This window comes from Oncorhynchus clarkii, chromosome 31 (assembly GCF_045791955.1).
Source record: "Oncorhynchus clarkii lewisi isolate Uvic-CL-2024 chromosome 31, UVic_Ocla_1.0, whole genome shotgun sequence".
Classification (NCBI taxonomy): domain Eukaryota; kingdom Metazoa; phylum Chordata; class Actinopteri; order Salmoniformes; family Salmonidae; genus Oncorhynchus; species Oncorhynchus clarkii.
In genome coordinates, this window is record NC_092177.1 from 27,702,476 (window position 1) to 27,719,785 (window position 17,310).

Below are 17,310 nucleotides of genomic sequence, written 5' to 3' on the forward strand. Positions count from 1 at the left end.
CGAGAATCATTGCACCATCTAAACCGCTGTGAAATATATTTTCCATAAGCAAATATTGTATTTTCAGCTGTTTGAAGCTGGTGTACAAAACCTAAAGTAAAAGATACAAGAACTAATCTTAAGAATGTGAAGCATAGAAATAGCGCACAGAAGAGATCTACTGCTTCTTAGACTTGCTTTCAATCACAATTTGTAAATTTGGTCGGATCGCCCAAAAAGTTACATATTTCAGCTTTAAGGTTTAGAGCTAATAGTCACTTAGGGTGACGTCTCATAATGAGTTTTTATATGGCTATATCCCTATAGTTGGAAAAATGTGTGATAGCAGTGCAGCAATGGTAGCATTGTAATGGTTTTCCTCCTCTTCTGAGGAGGAGTAGGAAGGATCGGACCAATATGCAGCGTGGTAAGTGTTCGTCATTTTATTAAACTGAACACTGCAATACAAAGCAAACAAAAAGAACGACCGAAACAGTTCCGCCTGGTAACTAATACAAAGACAGAAAACAACTACTCACAAATCATAGTGGAAAAACAGGCTGCCTAAGTATTGGTTCTCAATCAGAGACAACGATAAACAGCTGCCTCTGATTGGGAACCATACCAGGCCAAACACAGAAATACAAAAACATAGAATGCCCACCCCAACTCATGCCCTGACCAAACTAAAATAGAGACATAAAAAAGGAACTAAGGTCAGGACGTGACAAGCATTCTGTGTTAGCACGCTTTCTTTCATCCTTCCATCCCATTACTTTTCCCATAGGGATTTTACCTGATGGCAAACAATGTCAGTATACAACAAGTTACTGCTCACGTATCCTCTTTAATCATATATCATTGGAAAGCTAAGATTCACAGCTGTACGTCATACACATTTTCGCAATGTTCAGGTCAACAGAACTTTGACCTCAAGGGTACATATCAGAATTACCTGTAGAAATGGCTTTAAAAAGGAAACCCTGATACATTTTAAACTTTGTTTGCCAAATGGTTCTGAAAGGTCGTGAAATTAGCTTTTAAATGATATGTGATATAATCAACTTAGAAAGCATCAGTTACAACTACTGTTTAGAAATCGCCCATATTGTGCCATTGACATTAGAATGTTGGACGCTTACCCACTGGACACACACTGGTTGAATGACATTGTTTCCACGTCATTTCAATGAAATTACGTTGAACAGATGTTGAATTGACGTCTGTGCCCAGTGGGTAGCAATAGAACTCCATAAAGTGGTGGAGCTATGTTTTTGGATTGTACCTTTTGGAACCAAATTTCACACACACAGCTAGAACAGGAACGATTTGTATATACAGGGCCATCATAGGATTCACACATTAACCTCACAGAAGCCTTTTTCCAATATGGCCGCCAAACAACTCAATGGGGTCTTATTGGATCAATTTCGTATGACCATACCGGTATGAAATATAATTGCAGTACGCCCAATAATATCTTGTAAATGTTCATAGTGATGTAGAATACATAACCAAATGAGCCATAGATATAAAGATGATAAATTATTCACAGAATTAAGAATGACCCCAAATAGCTGTCTAATTCATTGATTTCTAAAGATGTTATGATCAGTAATTGCAATATGGCATCTTTAAACATGTAAAATGGATATGTAAATGTTAATAGTCATGGATGTGAGCCGATTAAAATGATATACTTAAGCAATAAGGCACCTCAGGGGTTTGTGACATATGGCCAATATACCACGGCTAAGGGCATGTCAGCGAATCAGCATTCAGAGCTCGAACCACTCAGTTTGTAAAATGTTATATTAGCTGTTTCCATAAAACAGAGGACTAGAAACTTGCTGCAAACATTACAGCGATCAAAAATGTTGAAATTGCACCTTCTATATTCTACTATTCTCACTCCCATAAGTAAGTTGGGACCCTGACTAAAAATGTAATACATGTACTTTTTTAATGGTCTAGGGGCCTCTTAGCAGCCATTGGGCCTTAAGCGGCCACTAATGTCGCTTGCCCGGCCCGGAACTTGCCCCTCAACCTCATAATCTTACATATGGTTGCTTTCAATCATAACAGGAGTAACTTGCTTAATAGATTAAACATAACTTTTTCATCACCCAGCACATCAGATCACATACGGCACAGAGTACTCACAGGTCTCAGTAACTCAATTCAACCCCACTCTCTGTGCCAGAACATCATGGCACAGAAGTAAAAGTAGTAGAATTTGCTTTGCTGGGTATCCACTCCCTATCAGCTAACGTCATAGACACGACAGTTACCAGAAACCAGACATTACGACAATAAACCTATGTTTTATGACAGAAAGACAATAAACAATCTTGATGTTATAATGAAGTGTATCTGACATGGAGACTGAAGAAACATGACTATTGTACTTTTTTTTTAGCATTATAATGTGACTGCTTGTACCCTAGAAGAGCTGTATTAAACTGTTACTTTGACCGGATCCTCGAGTCTCCTCTTCTACCTTCACAAAGTCAACTTGCATTTGAAAATCACTGTACCACTGTCTTCACTGTATAAAGTCAACTTGGAGCTATTTCTCTGTCCATATCATAACAATCCTCCCCTCCTGCAGACAGGGGATGATAGACTCCCCCAGCCGCCCTCCCGTGAAATAAAAAGACCCTGGCAATTTTCCACAGCCGTCTCACCCCAGCCTCTCTCTTGTCTGTGCAAATGACATGTTTCCCACTACTCCCTGGCTCCTGGGGTGATTATAGCGTGCTTCGGGCCCCCGCAGGCGGCTCACTGTGCACTAATAAGACCAGAGACAGGCTTCCCCAGCGTGCAAATGTGAGAGATTTCACTCCCAGACACATCATACCTCAGCATGACATTCACTTCCCTGAAGAGGATGATGACTGCTCAGGCTGAACTCCTTCCTGAGGAGGAATAGACTGGCATTAACATGTCAGAGGAGTTTCACCAGTTATGTATCAGTAAAGACAATGTACTATTTGTTACCTAAACGCCTCATCTCTTTAACACTGGTCGGTTATGAAACAAGTAACCATGGCAGCGTTTACACAGACAGCCCAATTCTGATCTTTTTTTCACTAATTGGTCTTTTGACCAATCAGATCAGCTCGGAAAAACAGCTGGTGTGAAAACATCTGATGTGACTGGTCAAAAGACCAATTAGTGGAAAAAAAGATCAGAATTGTGCTGCTGCATACTAAGATCCTCCCCGCATTATAGAAAGTCAGATAAAGGGATATATGACCAATCAACATTTGTTTTTGTGTGTGTGTAAACCACATGTAAAGTGATTGTTGTATAGACATCTGATTTGTCCCCTAATTGTCATGGGTCTGTGGCATCCACCTGTGCCGGGTTCAGGTGGAGAATTGGTGAGAGATGTCTGCCCTCTGCTGGATATACAGGGTAGTAGTGACAATTCTGTAATAAAAGATTCACCTCTACAAGGCTCCATAGGGACAAATGGGGATCAACTGTTTCTTAACTGAGGTATACAGGGGGCTCACTGGTCATACACTTTGTCCTTTGAGTGGTTGACTACTTCCATGAGGTGAGTAGTGTCAGGCGTACACGACCCTACTACAATCACGACCTGCCACGCACACCTGAACGTTACCAAGTTCATGGTATGGGTGACTGGAGGGGGTAAACTCATTGTGTTGCATAATTCATGGTCCATATTATATTAGATCTACACAGCGCCTGTTTGGAAACAAAGCAGTCATTAACTAAATGATTTTGAAGAGAAAAAGGATTCCAGGCCTGTGGATCCAGAGCGAGGCCTTTGTCACTGAAACCCCGGGAGTCTGATTTCAGACTGGTGAATAAGACGTGATGGTTCCTCTGGTTCTATTTAGTGGAGAGATGAGGATAGGAAGGGTGAATGGAGTTCAGAGACAACAGTGATTGGTGTGTGTACTGTTCATTTGCACACATTTTACACTTGCAGTTACATTTGAAGCAATTTAATACATTTTATGTTTTTAATTTAAAATGTATTTGTCTGTCTGTAAGGGGATGACAAGAAAGAGTGAAATGATTTGACTTCAGTAATGTCATATAACAGTCCAATAGTCTTTCATCCATTGTTGTCATGGCGCCTTGCCGATAATCAGAATGCTCATGAGGAAGACCATGATGAAGAAGATCCACATAAAATAACCTATCCGTCACCCTGGCAACCTTCTTCCACTCTGCCTGGTGGCGCAAGAGGCCCTCTGCTACCGGAAGCAGATGGCGATGTACTCCACGTTCCGCACCAGCTTGGAGTCCACCCCGGGTAAGCTGATGCCATGACTACAGAACACGGTTGCCTTTTCAACCTCTGGACAGCATGGAGGCGCCTCCTTACAGCAATCCCCCAGGGAGAGGTTCCCGTTGGACTCAAAACCTTCGTACTTGGAGCTGGGTCTTCTAATCTCTGGTGATGTGGTGTTGGGGGTCAAGGCTTGGGGTGACGTTGAAGTCCAGGGGTTTGGGATCCGGAGTGTTTGTGGCGGTACTGGTTCTCTCGCCCGCTGTGGCCTCCCAGTTTCCCATTGGCCTGGTGGTGGGGCTGAAGATGGGGTGGTGGAAGTCGTCCTGTCCATTGTGTGAGGAGGAAGAGGAGGGGGAAGAGGTGGCAGGGACACAGTTCTCTCTCACCTCATAGACCAAGATGATCTTGGGAATGTAGTTGATGATGAGGACTTTGGCCCAATGGGGGACGGGTTTGGCTTCGGTACAACAGAAATGGATGTTCATGATGAAGACGGTGAGAGCTGTGGAGGCTGTGATCATTGTCATGGTAGTGACGTACTACTTTCCTGTGTGACAGACAGAAGAGAGGAAAACAACTTACTTCATGTAAATACATGGATTCTGTGTGTGTGTGTGTGTGTGTGTGTGTGTCTGCACTCACCAATAAGGGGTACATAATCAGACGACGGCATTCTCTCGGCCACCATGAGCTGGAACACGGTCAAGGCCAGCAGCACGGTGACCCCCAGGGACTCCTTCTCCCCAGAGTCAGCTGGCAGGTAGAAGCCCAGCGGGGCCAGGAAGGAGATGAGGAAGCGGGGCAGAAGGTTAAATATGTAGAAGGAGGAGCGGCGTTGTAGCAGGACGGTGTAGGTGATATCAGGGTAGGAATCGGAGCAACAGCCGTACATGATGACGATCTTGTTGGCCGGCATGCCGTGGCATTCCCACTTCACGTTCTCCACGAAGTCCGGCAGGTCCTCACTGTCCATGCCCATGGCTATGTCAACCTGGGAAGAGACATCGGAATAGAGGGTGAAATACAATAGGAGTGTAACAGTGGTGTTTCAGTGCATGTATAATGCACACACACACAATGACTTTGTCTGCATTGGCAGAATGACATCACCACATACAGGACTGTGTGTCTGCCTGTCTGTGGTAGGGCAGTCTGAAGCAGTAGGACAGGGTGGGTCTGCCTGTCTGTGGTAAGGCAGTCTGAAGCAGTAGGACAGGGTGTGTCTGCCTGTCTGTGGTAGGGCAGTCTGAAGCAGTAGGACAGGGTGGGTCTGCCTGTCTGTGGTAGGGCAGTCTGAAGCAGTAGGACAGGGTGGGTCTGCCTGTCTGTGGTAGGGCAGTCTGAAGCAGTAGGACAAGGACAGAGTGTGTCTGCCTGTCTGTGGTAGGGCAGTCTGAAGCAGTAGGACAGGGTGTGTCTGCCTGTCTGTCTTTCAGGCTCACCAAGTTGTCACCATTTAACTTTTATACTGACACAGGAGACAGTCTAAATAACAAAGTATGTGTGTGTGTGTGTGGTGTGTGTGTGGTGTGTGGTGTGGGTGCCCATCCTGTACACCTCGTTGCCGTTGTATGTCCAGGAGCCAAATGTGAGGTTGCACTCCTGGCTGTGGAAGGGGAAGTAGGAGACGACCACCACAAAGGAGCTCAAATTCAAATTACAATTCATGGACCAACAGTTATTCTTGGTAAGGGAGGTTGTTTCTAGATAGTAGAAATGATTATGGTTTAGAGGCTGTACTGTACAGTATATCTGTGTCACGTACGCGCGTACTTGTTATAGAGGACGAGGTCAGGCCTCCACACCAGACTGCTGGGGATCCGGATGACCTCCAGGCCATCATAGTCCTCCTTGTTCCACCTCAGGTAGGCATCGTGCCACATCTGACGGATCCACAGCTATCAATACCTGGTTCCTCTCATCCTGCACACAGACACAGATATAAACACACACACACAGACAGACACAGATACTGTATAAACACACACACATAGATGCAGGTGCCCACATACCGCAGACACATGCACACAGCAGTCACACACACACAAGACATGTGGACACACACACAGATAAGGGCAATATACTAGCGAACAGTCTTATTCTTCTTGTCATTGTCTCTCTCTCTCTCATTAACCCACTAAAGTCTCAGATTAGCTTTCATACAGTGAAATTCAGACCCAGCTATCTGTCAATATCAGGTGGATGAGGAGTTTAGATTTAGGGGATGAGGGGTTGTCACTGCCAGAACCTGACACATTGCTTGACCAAAGCATGGAACCAAGGAGTAATGGGACACTCAAAACACACACACACACACATCATTAGTCTGTCTGCATTTCAAAGTGATATCATCCCAGAGACACGGAGTGAGTTGGCAGTAGGACAGCTCTCTTTAGAGAGCACTGGACAAGGTACACTTAGTAACACACACACAAATGGGAGGTTGACACTCCACTGAACTGAAAGAGTATATGGCTGCTAACTGTAGGCCTGTACAGTACATCTGACGTCTCTCATACACATCACCAGAGGAACCAATTGGGTATCATACAGCATGTTCAAGGTACAGTACTTGTGCCTTGCATACATAGGTAAAATAACAGGTGAGTCACAGAGTTGATGGACTATACGTGTCTTAGCAATGAGCAGAACAGCGCTGGCTGCTGCCTGGTTCCTCTGATCTAAAGTACATGATCTCTCTCTACGATATCTCTCAGAAGAGTTATCCTCTGTATACGTACTCACAGTATTTGATCAGGGGATATACATTTTGTCAAAGCCTCATTGTGAGAGAAGCCGGTCATAGATTACCAGTGGTCCTCTACTCATCGCTGAGACCTAGTCAGTAATCTCGGAGACATGCCTTTGATCTGGGAGAGAGTGATCTGCAGGGTGACGTTCAGGGCTTTGTCTGTGTCCTCAACTGGCCACAGGGCTTTCGAGTAGTTCTCCATCAGGTCAGTAAGCAGCTGCTGTGCGTACTGGCCCTGAGCCGAGTGGGTCACTACAATAGGAGAATAGAAGTCAGTCTTATTTGTGAAAGAATACAGAAGGTAGGCCAATTTGTTGTATGTACAGTGCCTTGCGAAAGTATTCGGCCCCCTTGAACTTTGCGACCTTTTGCCTCATTTCAGGCTTCAAACAAAGATATAAAACTGTATTTTTTTGTGAAGAATCAACAACAAGTGGGACACAATCATGAAGTGGAACGACATTTATTGGATATTTCAGAATTTTTTAACAAATCAAAAACTGAAAAATTGGGCAAAATTATTCAGCCCCCTTAAGTTAATACTTTGTAGCGCCACCTTTTGCTGCGATTACAGCTGTAAGTCGCTTGGGGTATGTCTATCAGTTTTGCACATCGAGAGACTGAAATGTTTTCCCATTCCTCCTTGCAAAACAGCTCGAGCTCAGTGAGGTTGGATGGAGAGCATTTGTGAACAGCAGTTTTCAGTTCTTTCCACAGATTCTCGATTGGATTCAGGTCTGGACTTTGACTTGGCCATTCTAACACCTGGATATGTTTATTTTTGAACCATTCCATTGTAGATTTTGCTTTATGTTTTGGATCATTGTCTTGTTGGAAGACAAATCTCCGTCCCAGTCTCAGGTCTTTTGCAGACTCCATCAGGTTTTCTTCCAGAATGGTCCTGTATTTGGCTCCATCCATCTTCCCATCAATTTTAACCATCTTCCCTGTCCCTGCTGAAGAAAAGCAGGCCCAAACCATGATGCTGCCACCACCATGTTTGACAGTGGGGATGGTGTGTTCAGCTGTGTTGCTTTTACGCCAAACATAACGTTTTGCATTGTTGCCAAAACGTTCCATTTTGGTTTCATCTGACCAGAGCACCTTCTTCCACATGTTTGGTGTGTCTCCCAGGTGGCTTGTGGCAAACTTTAAACGACGCTTTTTATGGATATCTTTAAGAAATTGCTTTCTTCTTGCCACTCTTCCATAAAGGCCAGATTTGTGCAATATACGACTGATTGTTGTCCTATGGACAGAGTCTCCCACCTCAGCTGTAGATCTCTGCAGTTCATCCAGAGTGATCATGGGCCTCTTGGCTGCATCTCTGATCAGTCTTCTCCTTGTATGAGCTGAAAGTTTAGAGGGACGGCCAGGTCTTGGTAGATTTGCAGTGGTCTGATACTCCTTCCATTTCAATATTATCGCTTGCACAGTGCTCCTTGGGATGTTTAAAGCTTGGGAAATCTTTTTGTATCCAAATCCGGCTTTAAACTTCTTCACAACAGTATCTCGGACCTGCCTGGTGTGTTCCTTGTTCTTCATGATGCTCTCTGCGCTTTTAACGGACCTCTGAGACTATCACAGTGCAGGTGCATTTATACGGAGACTTGATTACACACAGGTGGATTGTATTTATCATCATTAGTCATTTAGGTCAACATTGGATCATTCAGAGATCCTCACTGAACTTCTGGAGAGAGTTTGCTACAATGAAAGTAAAGGGGCTGAATAATTTTGCACGCCCAATTTTTCAGTTTTTGATTTGTTAAAAAAGTTTGAATTATGCAATAAATGTCGTTCCACTTCATTATTGTGTCCCACTTGTTGTTGATTCTTCACAAAAAAATACAGTTTTATATCTTTATGTTTGAAGCCTGAAATGTGGCAAAAGTTCGCAAAGTTCAAGGGGGCCGAATACTTTCGCAAGGCGCTGTATGTATGTATGTATGTATGTATGTATGTACGTACGTACGTACAGTCGTGGCCAAAAGTTGAGAATGACACAAATATTCATTTTCACAAAGTTCATTTTCACAAAGTTTGCTGCCTCAGTGTCTTTAGTATTTTTGTCAGATGTTACTATGGAATACTGAAGTATAATTACAAGCATTTCATAAGTGTCAAAGGCTTTTATTGACACTTTCATGAAGTTGATGCAAAGAGTCAATATTTGCAGTGTTGACCCTTCTCTTTCAAGACCTCTGCAATCCGCCTTGGCATGCTGTCAATTAACTTCTGGGCCACATCCTGACTGATGGCAGCCCATTCTTGCATAATCAAATCTTGAAGTTTGTCAGAATTTGTGGGGTTTTGTTTGTCCATCCGCCTCTTGAGGATTGACCACAAGTTCTCAATGGGATTAAGGTCTGGGCAGTTTCCTGGCCATGGACCCAAAATATTGATGTTTTGTTCCCTGATCCACTTAGCTGTGGCTTTTGCCTTATGGCAAGGTGCTCCATCATGCTGGAAAAGGCATTGTTCGTCACCAAACTGTTCCTGGATGGTTGGGAGAAGTTGCTCTCGGAGGATGTGTTGGTACCATTCTTTATTCATGGTTGTGTTCTTAGGCAAAATTGTGAGTGAGCCCACTCCCTTGGCTGAGAAGCAACCCCACACATGAATGGTCTCAGGATGCTTTACTGTTGGCATGACACAGGACTGATGGTATGGCTCACCTTGTCTTCTCCAGACAAGCTTTTTTCCAGATGCCCCAAACAATCGGAAAGGGGATTCATCAGAGAAAATGACTTTACCCCAGTCCTCAGCAATCCTATCCCTGTACCTTTGGCAGAATATCAGTCTGTCCCTGATGTTTTTCCTGGAGAGAAGTGGCTTCTTTGCTGCCCTTCTTGACACCAGGCCATCCTCCAAAAGTCTTCACCTCACTGTGCGTGCAGATGCACTCACACCTGCCTGCTGCCATTCCTGAGCAAGCTCTGTACTGGTGGTGCCCCGATCCCGCAGCTGAATCAACTTTAGGAGACGGTCCTGGCGCTTGCTGGACTTCCTTGGGCGCCCTGAAGCCTTCTTCACAACAATTGAACCTCGCTCCTTGAAGTTCTTGATGATCCGATAAATGGTTGATTTAGGTGCAATCTTACTGGCAGCAATATCCTTGCCTGTGAAGCCCTTTTTGTGCAAAGCAATGATGCCGGCACGTGTAACCATGGTTGACAGAGGAAGAACAATGATTCCAAGCACCACCCTCCTTTTGAAGCTTCCAGTCTATTATTCAACCTCAATCAGCATGACAGAGTGATCTCCAGCCTTGTCCTCGTCAACACTCACACCTGTGTTAATGAGAGATGACCTCCAGGCCATCATAGTCCTCCTTGTTCCACCTCAGGTAGGCATCGTGCCACATCTGACGGATCCACAGCTATCAATACCTGGTTCCTCTCATCCTGCACACACAGACACAGATATAAACACACACACAGACAGACACAGATACTGTATAAACACACACACACATAGATGCAGGTGCCCACATACCGCAGACACATGCACACAGCAGTCACACACACACAAGACATGTGGACACACACACATGATGTCAACTGGTCCTTTTGTGGCAGGGCTGAAATGCAGTGGAAATGTTTTTAGGGGATTCAGTTCATTTGCATGGCAAAGAGGGACTTTGCAATTATTTGCAATTCATCTGATCACTCTTCATAACATTCTGGGGTATATGCAAATTGCCGTCATACAAACTGAGGCAGCAGACTTTGTGAAAATGTATATTTGTGTCATTCTCAACACTTTTGCCCATGACTGTAGGCTACTTCCTCTGCCAAGGGGTCTAATAATTTATGGCACGGGTGGTATGGTATTAGCCCCATGGAATGCTGGTTCAAGCCTCCCTCCAGTGTTACCCCCTCAATGGACCGAATAGCCCACATTGGGGAAGGGTCCTGTCTCGAGAGTTGTCTGGGGTGTGGAGAGATGTGACGCCTTGGTCGCAAATGCAAGGCGCATCCCGCGTAATCCAATGCGTAAAATGAGCTCACTGTGACGTTTTAAATATAAAAGCAACAATGTCAATCTAGGTCAAAATAAGACTGTTAATATAATTTAAAATAAGACAGACATATGTTTACATTTCCATAGGCTTAACTCCATTGTAGGATTTCCCAAACACGTCCTAAATACAGCTAATGTCACTGACTTACCATCGAGCAAAAACATCGCAAAGCACACAATTGGAAACATCTTCCGCGTTTAGGATGAATGTCCAGAAGGAACCAGGAGGAAGTTGAATCAACACACACCCGCTCCTTTGTTTAAATCCATCCAGGTTTGCATGACGTCCATTCAATCCCAATTGAACTCAATTGCTTATAACAGCCCTCCTCGCGCTTTAGGGCAGCAGAGGTTGCATGCCCGCTCAGACACGGAATAGGACCCCGGCTATCACGTAGAAGGCAGAGACCGGGGAAACCAGATCAAATCAAACCAGATGCCCCCGGACCATAGGCACAACACACAGGATGTATTCAGCTGTAAATCAAACTATTGGCAGGTGTGCTCGCGAGGCAGACACTGGTTGAAGCAGAAGGAATAATGTAATAGGTTTAGGCCTACCAATTTGTTGATCAATGGGCTTGAATATCAGGTTTGGATAGGGCATAGGAATGGTTTGTGTGATTTTATCATCATGGATACCAGGGTAATCAAATGGTTAGGCCTACAATTTCCAATCAAATACAAAGACTGGATGTGGGTTTTGGTTGCCTTGGAGGGCCCTTAGGAGACCTGGGTAATGGGGCATTGAGGGAATAGATGGCGCAGGATTATATCTGGGTGGTATAACCAGTAGACGTGTTCCTATGGGGGTATTCAAGTCCAAAACATAGGGTTGTCTTCTTCACAAAACCTAAAGCTGGGACCCAAGCTGTTGCCACCCTGACACTTACTCAGGTCACATCTCACTTTACTAAGTATCACCTACACTAAATCCCACAGCTTTTCTCAGCTCTGGCAGAAGACTTTGGTGGTGTGTCAGGGGAGAGATATTCATCATGGTAACAAAGAGAGATACAAAACAAGCTTTTGTGACTTGGGAAACCTGAGGTTGGCTTTGTCTGTATCTCGATAGCAGGTGTCGCTGTGCAGCAGGGGAGTCTGCATGGGTCGCAATAGGGAAACTAAGGCCTAACTCCAGCCTCCAGACACAGTAGGCCTATTTACACACAGACTGATACAAGCTTGTGTGTAAGGGCATTCTTCCCAGTGCAGGCATGCTGCAATATGGGTATCGGAGAGCAATGCCAGGTTCACTCCTGTGTTAAAAGATGGGCTTGTTGGCAAGGCTGGCTCAGACACAACACGCTACCTACCCTGCCATCTGGTTGTGTTCAGCCTAATAACTCTCGCCTGACTACACAAACAATATGCTCTGTGGCTTTTCTCAAACAAGAACTGATAGCCCATTGTACAATGTGTTAATCTAGTTCATGCTCCGATCCACTAGCATGTGGGGTTTTAATCATGTCTAGACAGAATCAACCCATTTAGTAAGTCCTTTCATGCTACTGATAGTGCAGTGCATACAAATGGAATTATTTAAATAAACATGCATATGTATGCAGCCTGCTTACACACACACAATTCTATATTGTATTGCATATGTTTGTTCTACTTTCCTCAAGTATATAATTCCCACTGGACTTTGTTTCTTCCAGCATTATAAATTTAGCTTCTCACCCTAGATTTTTGTACACATACAGGGAGGGAAGACTACTAATCGCACACACAAATGCAAACACAATACTCAAAGTAATTCGGCAATATAATGAATTTCTAAAGAGCAAATAAAACATCACACATTTTGGATTAATTTACACAGACTTTAATAGCTTTATTTACAGATGAATTATTTTGACAGGTTGTTGTTTTTTAAACCTCTGTTGGCGTTGTTCAGTGGATGTGATATCTTTCAAACCACTTTATTATTTTTTAACTCCCAGTCTTAAATTTGCTTGAGTAGCGTTTTCGGTAAACAGTGCGCTGAGCGTTTCTGTTTTTTGTTTTCTTTCTCTTTTTAAAAATGGGAATCTAATCGTCTTCCTGTAGGAGGCCAGAACCAGATAAAAAAAGGGGGAAGAAGAAAGAGTGATGATGATAGTCATGACAGGGTTGAGAGGGGTGGGGCTCCCTGCTGATGGGATGGAGAGTTTAGGATGGTAAGACTAAGCCAGTTGACACATCATGTGGATACTGCAAGTGCTAGGAAACATCAGTGATGTGGTAAGTGCCAAAATGGTGGAGATTTCTCTGTTCAAACAATCTTACAACATTTCCTTACTTTCTTCAAGGTCATAACTGATGTAAAAGGATTGTATACGTCATAGGACGCCGGTGGAGAATGTTGAGACAAAGCCAGCGACTGAAGGAGTTGGGATGGTAATGGACATGAATAGCATGAGTAGAGAGGCACATGGCCTAAGGGAAGGAGTCATTTGATTGAGGTATGTGAAATGATGGCAGGGAACAGTGCCAACATGAAGATGGCAGGGAAGATGGAGGAGAGTGGTACAGAGATGTTGACAATGGGAGAAATGCCAGGAGGTTGAAAGGGGGTATCCAACAGGTAGATAAGAGGGGTGAGGGGTCAGAGGGACAGCAGAGAAAAGGGCTTCAGATGGAGGGAGACTGAAGGAGAGGGGTCAGATGGGGGCATTGAGACTCAGTTACTGAGCAGTAGCTCTGTTGCTGTCTCCACATCCCAGGATTTCGACGACAACGCCACTATTACTGCATTCTGTGAAGACGGGACAAACAGGAGTGTAAGAAGTTTAGAACACTGTCAGAACTGTGCTACAGTATTCAAAACACAAAACTGAGATCCATTGGTGAACCATATTAAAATGGGATCAAAGAACATCACCTATCAACAGTGGTCTTGTAATACCATAATAAAGCATAAATGACTTATGAAGGTATGAGACAGTAATAAGGGGTTGATCACTCACTTTGTCAAAGCCCATGGCACAGAGTTTGTCTATTTTGCGTGTGTACTCTGGGCTGGAGGAGGGGGCGCCAGCATACACATGAGACCAGAGTCTGGCCGTCTGTTTGAACATCTCTGGGTTCTGCTTATACTGGGGGGGGGGGGGGGGGGGGGGGGGGGGCAAAAAAGAGAAAGAAATAAAGAACACATCACAATACCGAGCAGGCAGCAGCATAGAAACCTCACTAGGTGACTTATTATGCATACTCTCCCTCTCTCACACACAGACACCCAGTGTTCCTCTCACCTGATTGGCCACCACAGCGTCCTGTGGGTCATCTGGCTCTGCAGCTGCCAGTAAGGCCTGTAGTGACAACAGCACTGTCCTCAGCGTCATAGCTGCCGCCCTGTCAGACACACAGAGGAGATGGTATTAGAGTACTAAGAACTGGGATCATCCGTAACTAAGACATGACAATGAATTTTTGTTATTTTTTTTTAAAGAGTATTGGAACAGAGTGACTTACCACTGGTCTTTGAGGATGTCCAGACATATAGCACCTGTGACTGAGCTGATGTTGGGATGCCAGATCTTTGTGATAAATCGCACCTGGGAAGCACATAAACAAGCAAGTGAATTAGCAAAGGACTTCACCCTGGCACAGGTCAATGTTGACAAAATTCACAACTGAACAATAAACATTAGAATGTTATTTTTTTATACATACCTTTGGTGGATTGAAGGGATATGTTTCTGGAATTTTAATTTCTAGTTGATATCTGCCACCTGAAAAATACAGAAAGCAAATAGTTATGACAGCAAGAACGCCAACATATGCACAAGTACTGACTAAAATATGGGATCAAGCGACTGCTCAAATCTTCTGTAACCTTTTGCATGACACAAGCCTAGCTCCCTTAATGGAAAAATGCTTTGAATCCTATTGTGGTGCAGTAGACAGACTAGAGTTTGACTCAGGTAAGCTAAGTAAGTCTGCCTCAGCCCTCAACTAAACACAGGTAGGTGTGTCCACAGTCCCAAGTCAGTAAACCCCGGCCTCTCACCTTCATACGGCGTGTCAGGTGGCCCTGCAATCTCCCCCTTCAGCTCTGTGAAGTTCTCATCCACTAGGTCCACCTTTATCTGGTTTCTACTCGTCTGTCAGAGAAGGAGAGAAGCAGAGGTCATCAGTTGGTTCTGTCACAGAGCATGTGCTGGGGTGTAAGGAAAGGAGGGGTAGCCATAAGAGGGTACCTCATCTATACCCAACTTCCTCTCAACAGACATACTCACAGAACGATCGGTGACAGCTAATACGTTCACATGACCTGTCTCCTTCCACTTGAATATGATATCATTTGATAGAAGCAACAGTATGAGAACTTTGTCAGGTCCAAGTTGTGCTACAGATTCTTACGGGATATGCTAAACTAGTTGGCTAACGTTAACTCCATTCACAATTAAAATACTACCATGACATGACACTTGTGTTGCTCAATACCGTTAACTTTCAATGCATGGCATGAAGCATGTCATAATCACCTGCAACAGGACAAGAAGGTAGAAAATGTCACGCTAGCTTTCGAACCCAAATCTGCCAATGCGGCAGAAGTTGACACCCTGGTAGTAAAAACACAGCGTTAACTGTGGGTGGCAAATATCATACTTCTTAGTTGACTAGTTAGCTACCACCCATCGTCTGACGTTAGAAAGGTTAATTAAGCCTCATATTAAACCAGCGTGACTTTTTTCAATGCTTAGCTAGCTACCTTCGCTGGAAGCGCTAACGTTAGCATCAAGGCAGGGAATTTCCTGTAGGCTAGTTAAGTTAGCAGCATAACGTTCACCAACGTTGCGAACAATCCAGTCACGCGTTCCTTCCTTGGCCTCCGTTTGCAAACAGGGTAGTTAGCGCCTTGTCCTTCACCTTTGTTAACATCTGTCTAAGTAACCTCAGTAGCTAGCTAGCATATAATAAAACACTCATTTTCAACAACAGGCAATCGTGTTAGACACCCAACTCAGCTAGCGTTAGCTTGCTAGCTAGCTAGATATTTAGCGTATCGTTCACGGTCGATTGAAAAAAATAAGCCCACCTCCTCGCTTTTGAGAACCTCTTTAAATTCCCGTTTTATCCTTTGAACCGCGATGTTGGCCATGATTTCGCCGTGTTTCTGTCGGAAGGGAACACGATCCTCTCGCTCAGTCAGGCCTCGCTTGGCTTCAGCCCTACTAGTAGCTAGCTAACCCAGCTAATTCGCAGTCCCCCTCGCACTTTCGTTCTTTCTGCCTGTCACTTTTGGATCCAAGCAACAATAACAGTTGCAAGGGTACAGCTAGTTACCACTAAATGCTAAGTTCTGCGCAAACGTGACTGAGCCACGATGTCATAAAATATACCGCTAGCTAGTTACTAAAGAGCCGAGGGACATGTGTATTTTCTGGAAGAATTGTCACAATGTACGCAGTTGACAGTTTGTGATGCTGGAAACATTTTAATACTAACTGCATGCAAGCTGAAAAGCGGATCATGTGATTTCGACAGCATTGCTTTGCTGTACACTACTTGTCATTAGTTCCCTCCTTGTCATTACATTCCAGAGACTCTTGTCTGCAATAACTGGTACACCTATTTATTGTGAGTGGACAATGAAAAACAGGCCTAGAATTGCTTATATATGCTTGATTATATTGTCCAAAGTATAATTTAATATATAAATAATTACACTGTACATTTAACATTATATGTATTGTTACCTATCTGGACCTCAATGATGCAACAATGGGGCAACATTCAGAATCTTCTTATAGAAAAATATGCATCTGGGACAACTCTCAATTCAGCAGTATATACGTATATATGGTTCACTGCTTCATACGTCCTTACTGGATCTAGAATGCTGATGAGGAAGCGATAAGTATAGGATGAGAACAACGTCCAAAATTATTCTATCAATCTATCAGAACAAATAAATCCTTTCCTCATTTGTATTAGTGGTCTTTGACTGTCACAAACTAGAAAAACTGCTTCATGTGGAGATGCCATATCGCTACAAATGACAGCTCAAGATGACTTAACTATCTACGTATGTCAGTTCATTTACATACTAAAATCAGAATCAGACTCTGTGGTAGACTATGGTATTACTTCATCCTGTACTCTGTCTCTGACTATGTTCTACCTTTCTCAGCCTGTGTATCATGGTCAGCTCTTTCTCTCTGTATTCTCGCCAAGGGCCTTGAACTAGCGTTGGGACATAAGACTAGGGGGCAGCAGTGTCTCAAAGAATCAGTGCGCGCATAGAACAGCAACATTTCTGGCACAATCAAAGCTTCTACAACAGATAACA

The 17,310-nt window shown here is 43.9% G+C and overlaps 1 protein-coding gene and 1 pseudogene across 1 annotated transcript; both read right to left on the minus strand.

The window, feature by feature from the left end:
* Positions 1-4,085: 4,085 nt before the first annotated feature.
* On the minus strand, positions 4,086-13,329 carry LOC139390886 (neuronal acetylcholine receptor subunit alpha-9-II-like; annotated as a pseudogene).
* On the minus strand, positions 12,836-16,519 carry LOC139390551 (ubiquitin-conjugating enzyme E2 K-like). Its single transcript, XM_071137746.1, has 7 exons — positions 16,057-16,519; positions 15,025-15,118; positions 14,688-14,746; positions 14,487-14,569; positions 14,267-14,366; positions 13,982-14,110; positions 12,836-13,770 (listed from the first exon to the last, which is right to left on the minus strand). Exons 1-7 carry the CDS (start codon positions 16,117-16,119, stop codon positions 13,696-13,698), a joined length of 603 nt encoding a protein of 200 aa, XP_070993847.1. The 5' UTR covers positions 16,120-16,519; the 3' UTR covers positions 12,836-13,695.
* Between the last annotated feature and the right edge of the window lie 791 nt (positions 16,520-17,310).

Coding starts and splice junctions, on each gene's coding strand:
- LOC139390551 (XM_071137746.1), bottom strand. CDS start 16,119: ATGGCCAACATCGCGGTTCAAAGGATAAAACGGGAATTTAAAGAGGTT. Junction 14,570..14,687: donor ATCCCTTCAATCCACCAAAG/GTATGTATAAAA, acceptor TGTGCTTCCCAG/GTGCGATTTATCACAAAGAT. Junction 14,367..14,486: donor GACATCCTCAAAGACCAGTG/GTAAGTCACTCT, acceptor TGTGTCTGACAG/GGCGGCAGCTATGACGCTGA.